Raw genomic sequence first — 13,185 nt, 5'->3', positions numbered from 1 at the left:
TGGCACACGGGCTTTACAAAGAAACGGGGCCAGAAGCGGACGCAGCGAGGAAGCCTTTACCTCTTCTCGTATCAGGGTGAGCACGGCGGTCTTGTCTGATTCACTGAGGCAGATGCCGTCCAGCGGGCTCTCCCCTCCACAGGCCACGGACACAGGGCCCTTCTCCCCCAGGGAATCCAGCAGTGCCTGTTGGGGGAGAGGGCACAGGTAAGACGTCCGCTCTTCAGCTTCTTAACCCCAAATATCCTCCGATAACTTCCTCCTGAAGAAACTGATCACACCCTTTAAAAAACACGTTTGAAGGGGAAAAAACAGCGGGGGAAGCTTAAAAAAAAAATCTAGTTACAGTACGATCTGAAGGAAAACCCGTTCTAATGAATATCAGGGAGGTCTTAGCTTCTGTTTTAACGGACGGCCTAGAGAAGTTTTCTTCTCATCCAAAAAGGAGACAGTGTAGTTACCATAGAGGTCAGTCACCAGAGAGTCATGTGCATAAAAGAGAAAACCATCTGTGGTTAATGTCTCGTGAACCTGGGGATCTCTGGGGATGATGTGTTCCATGTAAATAAATTCCCAAAAAAGTGTCAACCTTTTTACATATAGATGCTTTGTGTGTACTATTATTTGGCCACTTTGGATGGAAATGTTTCTAAAATGACTTTCAGGCCTAAGCAGGTAGAAATGGCAAATATACGTGAACTCTGACCCCACCCCAGGATGATTCAGGATTACAGGGAATTTCAGTGGCCCCGAGGGCTGGCATGCGGAGACACAGCGATGTTGTCAAGTGCACAGACGCCAGGGTCTGGGCTGCATTTCCATGTCCTGGGTCTTCCCGACACCGAGTTTTCAGTTCCCTTCTGTCAACATGTCACCTTCTGAGGTGCCAGCTTGATTTCTGCCATAAACCTGGGTTCCCGAGAGCCACATTCAGTTAGGATTTTGTTTTTCACAAGAACGTGGGCTTTGTACCATTTATTTTCCTAAAAAGCATTTTTGGGGGTTATTTCCTCCCACCTATGTTAACTTTTTGTATAAATGGGGAAAAAGCTGATCTAATAACACCCAAAATGCCCGCCAAGGTGACCTGGGAATCTTTTTTTCAAAAAATTATTAGAGTTAGGGGCTTCCCTGGTGGCACAGTGGCTGAAAATCTGCCTGCTAATGCAGGGGACACGGGTTCGAGCCCTGGTCTGGGAGGATCCCACATGCCGCGGAGCAGCTGGGCCCGTGAGCCACAGCTACTGAGCCTGCGCGTCTGGAGCCTGTGCTCTGCAACAAGAGAGGCCGCGATAGTGAGAGGCCCGCGCACCGCGATGAAGAGTGGCCCCGGCTCTCCGCAACTGGAGAAAGCCCTCGCACAGAAACAAAGACCCAACACAGCCATAAATAAATAAATAAAAATTATTAGAGTTAGGGTTAGGATTAGGGAATAATCTTCAATGTCAGCATAACTGATCAAATAGTTACCGACTGCAATCAATCGGGCTCTGGTATCTTGTTCGAATCGAGCTTGAAGAGGAAGTGCAAGGTCAACGTAGACCAGTGGTTTTTAAACTTTTCAGGGTCATTATGGACTCACCCTCTCTCTAGAAAATGCTCAGGAACACACACATAATTTTTGCCTAGATCTTCACTGCCCTCAGCCAAGGGTCCAAGAGACAAACCCCTGGCTGAGGCCACAGAAGAGGGAAAATGCAAAAGCCACAAGCTGGCAGTGCCCGTTCCTGCACCATCTGGGGGAGGCCAGCCCACCATGCTGACGGAAGCCTGAGGTCCCCCAGAAACACCTTCTATCCTGGGAGAGCTCCATCACCAGAGCCAGAAGCTACTAGGGGCCGGCAGCCCTAAAATGGCCCCCAATGACCCCACCTCCTGTACGAGTCCTTTCGTGTAGCCTCCTCCCCTCGAGTTAGGCTGGACCCAGTGACCCTTGTCTAAAGAACAGAAAGTGGTAAAGTCATGCGGTGTCACTCGTTGACAAAGAGGCTCCGGCTGTGAGAAGCTCTGTGGAGAGGCCACGTGGCAAGGAACTGCCAACGGCCAGGTGAGAGAGCTTGGAAGCAGATCCACCCAAATTGAGCCTGGAGGTGACCGCAGCCCTGGTCAGGGCTGACCCCGAGAGCAGCTGGGGAGAGACCCTGAGTTAGAGGCGCTCAGTGAAGCTGCCCCAGGACTCCTGACCCAGAGATGATGAGATCACGATCGTCAGCTGTCGGTCACTGACACACTGGACATCTGACTCATCCCCCCACCTCCCATGCCACAAAGCTCATCAAGACTCCTCCCCACCATCCCGCTTCCCGTGTAACCTGCCAACTAGGTCCAGCCCACACATTTGGTTCATCTCATTACACTTCCGATTCTAAATTATTACATTTTAAATCAGTCTTTTGTTTTTATTATTCTAAATCAGAATCCCTAAGACAAGGCAACTCTGGGAAACTGGTCCCCTGTGCCTTCCGTGACCCTCATGTTAGCAAGAGTTTGGGAAATAAGCCAAGTTTTCTTAGTAAGGGAAATATTGTCTGTTCTGGAGTTCTGCATCTCATTCATCCATGAGGGGATAAATGAATTCAGTCCGCCCACTTGTTTAACGACTTCACTCTAACAAATGAGGTGTCTGGAAGGGGCAGCGTTCCGAGCTGGAAGATCAGGCCTTAGATGGGGACAAATACACCCGGACGAGTGGGCTCTTCAGCCGGCAGCTCTCCCGGCCACTCCCTCTGCCTGGCCATAGGCCACAAGCCCCATGGCTCAAAATGCAACAGCTCTTACGAGGAATTTATAGCCGTGGCCTATTTTAGCTGCCTTTTCCAGTCCTCTAGGATTTATTTAGCTTTTTACATTCCTCAGTCCTTTATACCGTTTATCAAACAGCACAGAAAGCCTACAGAATCTACCATCACCAAAAACTGGTCTGACCATCTCTTCCTGGGCTGGGCACTCTAGAACGTGTTTAATAAAGATGCTAAACCAGCCAGATCAATCACATCCTTCCAAAAGGGTCCTGCTTCATATCCCCTGGTCTTTCTCCCTGTCCCACAAAGCATTCACCCTTGAGGACTCAAAACACCTGTCTACAGACAGTGGGACCGAGGGGAGTCTTGGCTGTAAGTTCACAGTGAGTGCAGATGCCACAAAGTAATTCTCTGCTCACGTCCTTGCGATGAGAGAAATCAGGATCCCTAATCTGTCAGGCTCATCCCATTTGTCCTTGAACCCGTTAGAGCAGTGTCCCCCCTGCCACTTCTAACGGAGACACACTGGAAAAGCCAAGTGAACTCAACTTTTAAGAAGTTTAAGATTTCTCTGAAAAAATAGCAGATTGACTCCTAAGTGAAAGATGCTGTAGACCAGCAGCTGAAAAGCGAGATGACCGCCCTCCGGTCTTAGTTACTCGGCCCTGGCCGCCCCCTGGTGCTGGGCAGAGACTGAAACAGGAATGCCCTTCAGAGAAACACCCAGAGGCTTACTGAGGCAAAGGCCAGACTAAACAGACTTCTTAGTCAGTGTTTTGAATATTGCAAGTTCTTTATGCAATGCTGATTCAGCGTTCTAAGGAAGTAGAAATTAATTTACTTCCGCAAGTTCAACTGGAGTTACTGTTCAAAGATGACGACCCAGCACGTGGTCTTTGCAGGGGGCTCTGGAGACAAGGCTTCCCCCATCCTCTCTCTCCCGCTCTCCCCCAGCTCTCCCGCCAACGTCACGCCACCTCACAGCAGCTCAGGGCTTTCTGGCTCAGCCTTGCACGTTACCCTTTCCCTGCATGTTCACAATCACCCTGCCGAGCCGAGGCATGGAGGTGGGGCTAACTCTGTGGATGAATAACTGGGGAACGTGCAAGCGTAACCGGGGCGTTTCAAGAACGTGGGTGAACCTCCCAAATCTGCAGACCAGAGCTTGGGTCCCTCAACACAGCCTTCGACCATCCCTTTGCCATTTTTACACACAGAAAAGACTAGACGACGCTCCCACAGTACCTGGAAAACGTCACAGGAAAGTGGTTTCCCTAAGGGCACGACCAGGCAGTTTGCGGAGCGGAGGCTGGAGTCTCATCCTTTTGTGGGGAAGGGCCCCCTCCCACAGATGGGGGGACACTTCACTACTCGCGGAGTGGTGGCCTCAGTGGCTCCTCTAAGTGACTGTGCCATCAGCCACGGCGGCTGTGCTGGGAATGATTACAAGACCTGGCTCCCAAAAGAGTGATTCTGTCTGGAAACCACCGTCACTGCGGTGTAATGCCCCTGAGAGGGGACCACGCTCCAGGTCCCTGACCCCTGTGTGCATGTCCTCCTGCCCGGCGCCCACGGCTCCCTCGCCCACCCCTACGTCCCTTACTCTGTGTCCTTCCAGGGAAACACCGTGGGTCGCAGTCCAACGGTGAGTCACGAAACCGGTTACTAGGACAAGCAACGTGCGTTAAAAAAAATGAAATAGAATAGAAGAAATCAGAGTGAGCCACATGAAGAAAGGCAGACACTGTCCTGTGCAATTTGTTTGATAACAATACAAACGCATGTGTTGAGATGTGTCATACGTACCTACGAGCCAGGATGCAAAATGTATTCTTACTGTGGATCCAGGTTAAGAACGTTTCTGTCACAACGTCACCTAATCCTTCAGCTTCAACTATCCCGTGTCCTAAGGGCACTCAGATCTACTGAAGCCAACCTTGACTTTTCCTGAGTTCACGCTGTGTGCGTCTCACTGCCTACAGGAGATGTGAACCGAGAAGCTGGTCTCACAGATGTCTCAAGGCCACACGTCTAAAACTGAACTCCTACGATTCGGCTCCTCCTCTACACTCCTGACGTACTGGCTCCTACGTTCAGCCGTGTTCACTGTGGTCAGTGCTGGGGTGCAGGGGCCGGCACACAGTCACGGTCCCAACCCGTGGGGCAGGCGGGGAGAAGAGAAAGTGCCTCCAAGGGGCGGGCCCACAGCAGTGAACGAAAGCCCGCTTGGCTGGGCAAGGGTCTGGCGTGGGAAGGAGGCAGGGGCGGTGTAGAAAGCCGCGGAGGCCACAGCAGAGTCTGAGCTCAGCCTAAAGACAAGGGAAGCCAATGAAAGGGTTTAAGCAAAGAGGAACAACTCTGGCTGATGGAAAAGGAGGACAGAATAGCCTCGGGAACAGGGAGATTCATTAGGAAACTGCCACCATACTTAGAAAGACTGGTGGTGGCCATGGGCTCGGCAAAAGTAGACGGATTTACAACATCTGCTTTCTGGACGTGGAAACCACAGACACTACGTGTGGGAATACAGAGGACGGGGAAGTCCAAGAGGACCCCAGGGTTGTGGCTTAGACAACGAGGTGGACAGCGGTGCCACCTGTCGAGACGCAGCCCCTCTGGGCTTGGTTATCAACAACGCCGACCTCTCAGATGTTCAAGGCGGAAACCTCGATGGCCTTCAGCGACTTTCTCCAACCTCCACCTCGGCCACCACGTACACCCCGGAAGCCACCAAGCAGTGATGGTTCTACCTGCTAAGTCCCAGCCTCCATCCCACCCTCTGATTTACCACCGATCATGATGCTCCCTACTTCAACCCCCAGGAGAGTTCTCTGCTGCTTTTCCATGAATTCCAAGCCTCCCGGCACGATGTCTAGGGCCCCAGTGGCCTGGCTCTCTCCTACCACATGCACAGTATCCTCCGATCACGTGAGATTATTCGTCCCTACAACTCCTTATAAAGCCCATGCTTCTTCTCACTCCCTGTCTTTGCACAGTACAACTCTCCTGCCCAGAACACCCTTCATTGCCTTATCTACCTGGCAAACCCCATTCTTCCTTTAAAACTTAGTTCAAGTGAGGAACCCAGAAGACACCACCTTAACCACGTGATCAAAGTTAATTCCACCGATAATGGGATGCACCGATACCCATGAGGTCACTGCTGATGCATTCGTGCCAAAAATGCATAAACTGAATTTACTCATGAGGAAACACTCGACGAGCCCAAATTGAAAGATATTCTACAAAACAACTAACCAGCACTCTTGAAAAGAGCCAAGGTCTGGAAGGACAGAGACAGACTGAGGAACTGTCACAGATTAAAGGAGACTGAGAACACAGGCACTGAACGCCATAAGGGGTCCTGCCCTGGATCCTGTGCCAGAGAAAGGACACTAGTGGGGGTAGCTGGCAAGACCTGGATACGGTTTACAGACCAGACAATAATACCGTACCAGCGTTTACTGATTCTGATTACAGAAGAGGTTAAAGTTTGAGGAGCATGGGTGCAAGAGTTATAGGAATTCTTTGTACTATTTTTGTAAGCCTAAAAGTTAAAAAGAAAACAAATGGTTTTTAATTAGCTCACAACATCCAGCCTTCCTGACACCTGATGCGCGGTGGGTCAGCCCTGGTGCCCCCAGTCCCGGGGACACATCCTGGTGTAACATTCACCACAGGGGAACCCTGGTTTCCATTTTGTAATCTACAACCAGGGCTGCTCAAAAGAAATACAATGTAAGCCATATGTAATTTAAATATTCTCAGTAGCCACATTTAAGGGGTAAAAAGAAACAGGTGAAATTAATTTTAATACTATAGTTTAGTTAACCCAATAGATCCAAAACATCAACATGTTATCAGTATAAAAAGTTAGAGACATTTTATTTTCCCTTCTTTTCTGTGCTAAGTCGTCAAACGCTGGTTGCACTTTACACTTGGAGGACATCTCAGGACGTCCAGCTACAGGTCTAAGTACTAGTGGTCACCCTCTGAGACGCCTCAAGTGAAGGAGCTGTGCTTTATTTGTATCTCATGCCCGTCACCAGACACAGACCAGAATTTAATTACTGAGTTAACATGGGCTTCAAAACGAACGCTGAACCCCCCGCGCTCACACCCCTCCCCCACGAGCCTGGGGACTCACGGGCACGGAGGGTCCATCCTTCTCCATCTGCTGGCACGTCTCCTTCTCAGCGCCTAAAACACAGAGAGTCATTTTTAGAGTCATCCCAAGAGGTCGTGCCTTTCCTTCCCACCGAGAGACTCTGGGAAACCCCAGCGCAGGCCCAGAAGGACATCCATGGGCCCCTGAACAGCATCTCAAGATCTCTGAAGACGCGCTATATTCTGCTGACCACTGCGCTGTCTGTGTTCAGGGTCCAAAACATCCAGAGGAACGAGGAGCTTAGGGTCGGTCAGCCTCAGACGGAAGCACGTCCTCAGGTGGAGAGAATGGCAAGGCTGCCCCCTTGTGTCCATGAAAAGTTTTGCAAGTGAGCTGGACTAACCACGGGGTCATTGCAGAAAGAGGAGAAGCCGTTAACGCTGAAAGCTATTTTACTACCAAGTTGGAGTGAATCTGAATTCCAGCCCTGAAGGGCACTTCAGTGGAATTAATGTAACAGATAAAACAAAAACCTCTAAACTTCAATGCCTGAAAACTAAATCCATTATCCTCCCCACACCCTTCAAGCTGGTTTCCGCGGCTCCGCTCTACCACCAGAGTCAACGTTTACAAAAAACCAACACTATGCTTTTTCTGATTAAAGGAACATGCACTCGTTGAAGAAAATTTTTAAATATGTAAAAGCACATAAAATGCTAAAGCTCCACCTGCAATCCTCCACCTGCAATCACAAATTACTACTTTAGTGCACTGTCGAGAGTGAATTATTGAGAACACAAATGTGACCATCACTACTTCGCTTAAAAACCTTCAGTGGCTCCTCTATACTGATAAAGCCCCAATTCCTCAGGACGACCCCGGGTTCCCACTTGCCCTGTACTCACGGACAGCTACTGGGCATTTTACCTGTGTGGCAGGTTCCTTCCCATCCCTGTGAGAGACTCCTTGGGATGCATCTTCGTATTCATCTATCAAGACCCAGGCTGAAGGTGATATCCCAGGACACAGTTCACCCATCCCACCTCCACACCCTCCCAGCCCACACAACCAGGGCCCCTGCTCGCTCCCACGATGTGGCTCATCAGTTACGAACGGTGTTAACGGGAGCTGTTCTGTTGGCAGAACCCCAGCTCATGAAGTTTCTGCCAAAGGAATTTCCTCCTAGTGAGGAAGGATATAATTCAACAAACATGGACCATGCACCTGCACTAGAGGAAAATCGAAGATGAATCACTCATAGTCCTTAACCTCAACAAGTTTATCAAAGATAACCTTCCATAAAAGATAACCTTCCATAACCAATACATGGAACGTACGAAGAAATGCAGTGGGAGCCAAGTGACCTTTCTGAGATAGACCAGCAAGGATGGGCAGAATCTCTACAGGACAATGGTGAAGAAAGGCATTTCATATACAAGAAATAAGTGTAGGTATGAGCATCCTAAGGGTAAGCCTGTGTAATGGGTAAAGGGGCACAAAAGGAAATGGCAAACTGGGTCTTTGGAGAAAACATCAGAGCAGAAAAGAGGCCTGGGAGGAAATCTGGAACAGTGCCTGGAATGTTTATTTTACAGACAGGAAACAGACCTGGGTAGGTGGGGAGATAACTCTCACAATGTCCAGATTTCCACCTGCTTCTCTGGTTTGATGATAGATCATTATTTTTTAAATTCTAAGTATAAAAGCTCCACATTGAACTATGTTGCTAAAGACCTGAGCTTCCAATAATGTTTAATGAAGTCAGGAACACGGTGCCAAGTGCTTCACGATGAAGGTTAAGGCCACAGAGACAACCTGGGACCTGGAAAAGGGCCTCAGATTTAGAATGTTCTAAAGAGGAAAACAGCACTAAGCTTCAGCACAGGTTGGTCTCGGCCCTTATTAGAACATGAAGAAGCATCACTCATGTTCAATCCACCAAGTCTGCAGGCAGGAAAATTTACAATAGTTGAGGGTAATGAAAACCATCTCTTCACACGTTAGCCCTGTGGTTAAAAGACCGTGGAGCCAAGACTGCTGGGAACTCGGACCCTAGTCCACCACCTACTAGACAGGAGACCGTGGCCGAGATCCTTAACTTCTGTCTCACTTTCCCTCTCTGATGACGGGGAAAAGAATGCTGCCTAATATAAAACAGATAAAAAACAAGGGGCTACTGTATGGCACAGGGAGCTATATTCAGTATCTTGTAATAACCTATAATGGAAAAGAATCTGAAAAAATATATGTAACTGAATCAGTTTGCTGTACACCTGAAACTAAGACAACATTGTAAATCAACTGTACTTCAATTTAAAAAGAGACAAAATAAACAAAAAAAGAACGCTACCTAGTGAGGAGACATGAGTTACTACACGTAAAGCACTTGGAACAGTGCCCGCATGTGGAAGCAACTATACCTGTTAGTCGTTATTATTTCTATAAGGGAAACCAGGAGCCCAATAATCACAACATGGTTCCAGGTCGCTACACGTGACGATGTGGCCAGACTGAAATAATTATGAAAGAATTCAAGCAGTCTGATACATCAGCGTCTCCGTACATCCTGCCACTCGGATCCAGACGTCCCTGGCGCTCCACTGACACCCTTTTGTGGCTCTTCTCCAGGCAGAGAAGCAAAGCACAGACCAGCAGCCTAAACCTATCCATCAAGGGACCCGTTCTCTACTCTCTTTAAAGTGTCTCCAGCCCTGGGCTTCCAGGCATTTCTATGCTTATGTACGTAAGAAAGATGAAGATTTGCTTCCATACCTGCTTCTGAGGATGAAAACGCATGATTTATGGCAGACACGGGAACATTGGAACATTCAAAGTACTCCAGGTCGTCCTCTGGCTCACCTTTCCCCTCGGCCCCAATGGGTTTCTGACCAGATGACGTGGACGCCAGCTTCTCCTCGTCGGTAGCATGGCCATCCCTGTTAGAAATGTCTGAAATCTGGGAGATCACTGCTCCTTCATCCTGGGAAAGGCAACAGATGAGATGCTACCATTTAGGAGGGCAAGCAGTGGGGAAAGCAATATCTCAGGAAGAGCAAAGCAGCCACCATTCCATATGGATGTTCTCCACGAATCTGGGTACCAACCAAGGAAGAAGCTGCAGCCCCTCAACCATGGAAGGTTGTATTTTCTAGGGCCTACCTTCTGTAATTCACACCTGAGGTTTAAAAAATTAAGCTTTTCTAGCCTAAATTTATAAGCAAGAAGTTTAACTGGCTGAAGAAAATAGTTTTCATACATTTTGCTCATATAGATAGATCCTAGACTTTTCTGGAAAATTTATGCACCCCACTGTATTTTCAGGTGACATCTAAAAACCTTTCACTATGAGCTTAAGTAGTCACAAAGGCTATAATATCTGCTACATATTATTTATTTGTTTGCTTGTTTACTTATCTCTCCTTCCAGTTTTATTGAGATATACCTGACATACAGCACTGTGTAACTTTAAGAGGTACAGCATAATGATATGACTTACATATATCATGAAATTATCACAGTAAGTTTGGAGAACATCCATCCTCTTACATAGATACAAAAGAAAAGAAAAAATTGTTATTGTATTTTAAATACTGACTTGGTTTATTAATTCAATTTAGTTACTCTAGTGATTTGATACTTTACCATCTGTTTAAAATCGAACATGAATAAGCCCTTTAATAGTCAGAAATTTACATCATTCCTTTTCCTCTCTGAATTTGTATTTCCTCGCTACTTCCAGCAAGAAATTATCCCAAAGAAATGCATTTGCTTCCAAGTTCTTTAAAGTTCTCCTATTACATTTGTTTAAAAAAATTTTAAAAACGTTTTTTTACAACCATAAGTCTCTAAGTGTTAACATTTTTTTCTTCTGGAGAGTTATCACTACAATTACAAATGCACAATTTATTCTAAAAAGATTACAATGTTTGGTAAGTACAATCAAACACAAAAGTAAAATTTTTAAGAAATGGAAATCGATTACAATATTTTGTTGCACCAATTTTAAAAAACTTTTACAACGTAATACGTGTTATTTTTCTGAAGCAAATCAAAGGTAAATTTTTCATGGTTCTTGCTGCCTGCTTTAGCAGCATTTGAAGGTAGATACTTCATATATTTGTAATAGATGAAGAATAAATCAAATTTTTTAAAAAAATCTTAAACCATGTACCAAGTTTTTGGTCCAATTGCATAAGATAAGTTAAACTTAAAATACAATGACTGTATTTCTGTAATCAAGGTTACGCTGGAATAAAGTTTTAAAAAGGAAAAAAAAAAGGACTTCATTGCAATCAAATGGGTCCGGGTTTTCTTTTGTTTGCTTGTTTTTGTGTGTGTTTGTGTGTGTGTTTCCCAATTAATTATATAGTCATGGACAAATATTTATTGCTAGAATGAAACAAAGGTCAGCATCAATTTTATTCCTGTTTTCCATTTTTATAATTATAATCAAGAAGCCAGAAGCCTTACTAATACAAATAAATAGGTGAAACAGAAGGAAGTTTGTAATAGAAATGTCTCAGTTCTTTGAACTCCTTTCCAAATTATGTTCCAAAAAATTCTATCATCAATAATTATCTTTTTTTTTTTCCTTTTGGGCCATGTCGTGCCGCATGGGGGATCTTAATTCCCCGACCGGGGATCGAGCCCGAGCCCCCTGCAGTGGAAGTGCAGAGTCCTAACCACTGGACCACCAGGAAAGTCCAAATAATTATCTTTTTAATTGAGATATAACTGACATATATCACTGTGCCAAAAACGATTTTTAATAATCTATCAGCTGACAATTCAGGCTCTCCTAACTTGTTAAAAGCAATGAACTGGAAAACCATCTGACTTTAAAAATATATTATCCAGTCACTGGAGTCAATCACCTTCTTGTAACTTACACCAGTATTTCAAATCCCCCCTTTGGTGCCCAGAGGTTTCACACCCAGTGGCGACGCACCCTAGTAAGACTGAGAATGGGTGAGAGGGAACTTTATCAAAAAAAAGTGGGAAAAGGGTAGCTGTGAAGGAACGGTTCCCTTATCTTCAGAGCCCTTTCTCAGACCAGCTTAGGAAGTCAAGGATTTGGGAATTGGTTTCCTTAAAGCTGAGTACTCAGATCCCCACTGGAAAATCTTCGTTAATCACCACCCTGACGGGGAACACAGACTTACCTGAGAACACCCATCCAAAGCCAGAGACTGGGCTTCGTATTTCTTCACCTTACAGCCACTCCTGGGAAAAAAACAAACAGAACACCGGGCCGGTTTGGAATCACACTGACAACCTCCAAGCTGTGAGATGGTGCAGACAGCGGTGGGTGCAGACACAAGCCAAAGCGCACAGCCCCACGCGAGTCACACCTGCACGCGTCAGCGACGGGAACAAACACCTTCCCGCCTCTGAATCCTCTCCCGAGAGGCAGGGCAAGCAAAGAACTGTAACTCAGTGACCTCCTCGCTTGCTTCTGCGGGAAGCTAAACACCAGCACTCCGGCCCCTACGGTTTGTAACTGCACGCCAGCAGCCATCAACAGCTTTGCCGAGAGCGGCCCCAGTACCTGGAGACGGTCGGGTCATCTGATCCGCGCTCACTTGGCTTTGATAGTCACCAGAAAAATTACCACGCCGGACCACGTTCTTTAAAAGTTCTTTATTGCGCTAAAAGCCACAGAAGTCTGGGAAGACAGCTCCAGACCTGTGTGCTCACAGAGGAGGACTGTGGGCAACAGAAAGTATGAAAATAAAAATGTGTGAGCAAACTGTTACCATTCCTCTTAAGTAGTAAGATGGAAAACGAACGTCACGGCCGGAACTGGGGAAGCTCAAACCGCCCGCTTTGTTTAAACTAGCACGCGATTTGTGATCTGAAGACTATCCAGATTCTGTTCTGTTGTAATGAACTTAGAATTTCCAGCACCGCCGCTCTGACCACACCCCACCCCACCCCCAACCAAAACTGCAAGTTCTTCTCGTTTTGCGGGGCAAAAACAAAGACCAGCATGGCTACCAGAAGAGGGACCACCACCTCGGTAGTGTCTGCTTGTCTTCCCTAATGCCTGAGTGTCACCCCTGCCACCAAACTCAGGTTGAGCTGACTCGGTAAAATGTATCCCCTGCTCCGAGGCGGCAGCCTTATCCTATCAAAAAAGTCAATTGTTCCTGACATGAAACAGCAGAGCAGTTCCTCAAGCCAGTGCGGGGATGAGAGCAGGGCCAAGCCAGCACGCGGCATCACAGCGTCGCACGAGGCGTGTGTCAAGCCGGGGACGCAAGCTCTCGCACCTGAGGTGGGAGGGCCCATCTCCAAGCCTTTGGGTACAGATGGCAAGGCTAATAAGCTGGCTCA

General features: G+C 47.1%; 1 protein-coding gene across 14 annotated transcripts in view; it reads right to left on the bottom strand.

Annotated features, from left to right (window-relative positions):
• The window catches only part of TACC1 (transforming acidic coiled-coil containing protein 1), a 113,274-nt gene that overhangs the window by 13,142 nt on the left and 86,947 nt on the right, over positions 1-13,185 (bottom strand). For 9 of the 14 annotated variants that reach the window (XM_082374572.1, XM_082374560.1, XM_082374566.1 and 6 more), the window contains 4 exons: positions 12,012-12,072; positions 9,622-9,829; positions 6,889-6,941; positions 61-186 (listed from right to left, as the gene is read on the bottom strand). In XM_082374572.1, coding sequence (XP_082230698.1) covers positions 61-186; positions 6,889-6,941; positions 9,622-9,829; positions 12,012-12,072 — 448 coding nt within the window. The remainder of the gene's footprint in view (positions 1-60; positions 187-6,888; positions 6,942-9,621; positions 9,830-12,011; positions 12,073-13,185) is intronic. The other 5 variants (XM_082374570.1, XM_082374564.1, XM_082374567.1 and 2 more) reach the window with 1 other exon arrangement.

Source organism: Balaenoptera borealis (genome assembly GCF_965194805.1).
Source record: "Balaenoptera borealis genome assembly, chromosome: 21".
In the NCBI taxonomy this organism is placed as follows: Eukaryota; Metazoa; Chordata; class Mammalia; order Artiodactyla; family Balaenopteridae; genus Balaenoptera; species Balaenoptera borealis.
Note: the sequence above shows the minus strand (reverse complement) of the source record. Positions and strands in the feature narration are given on the sequence as shown.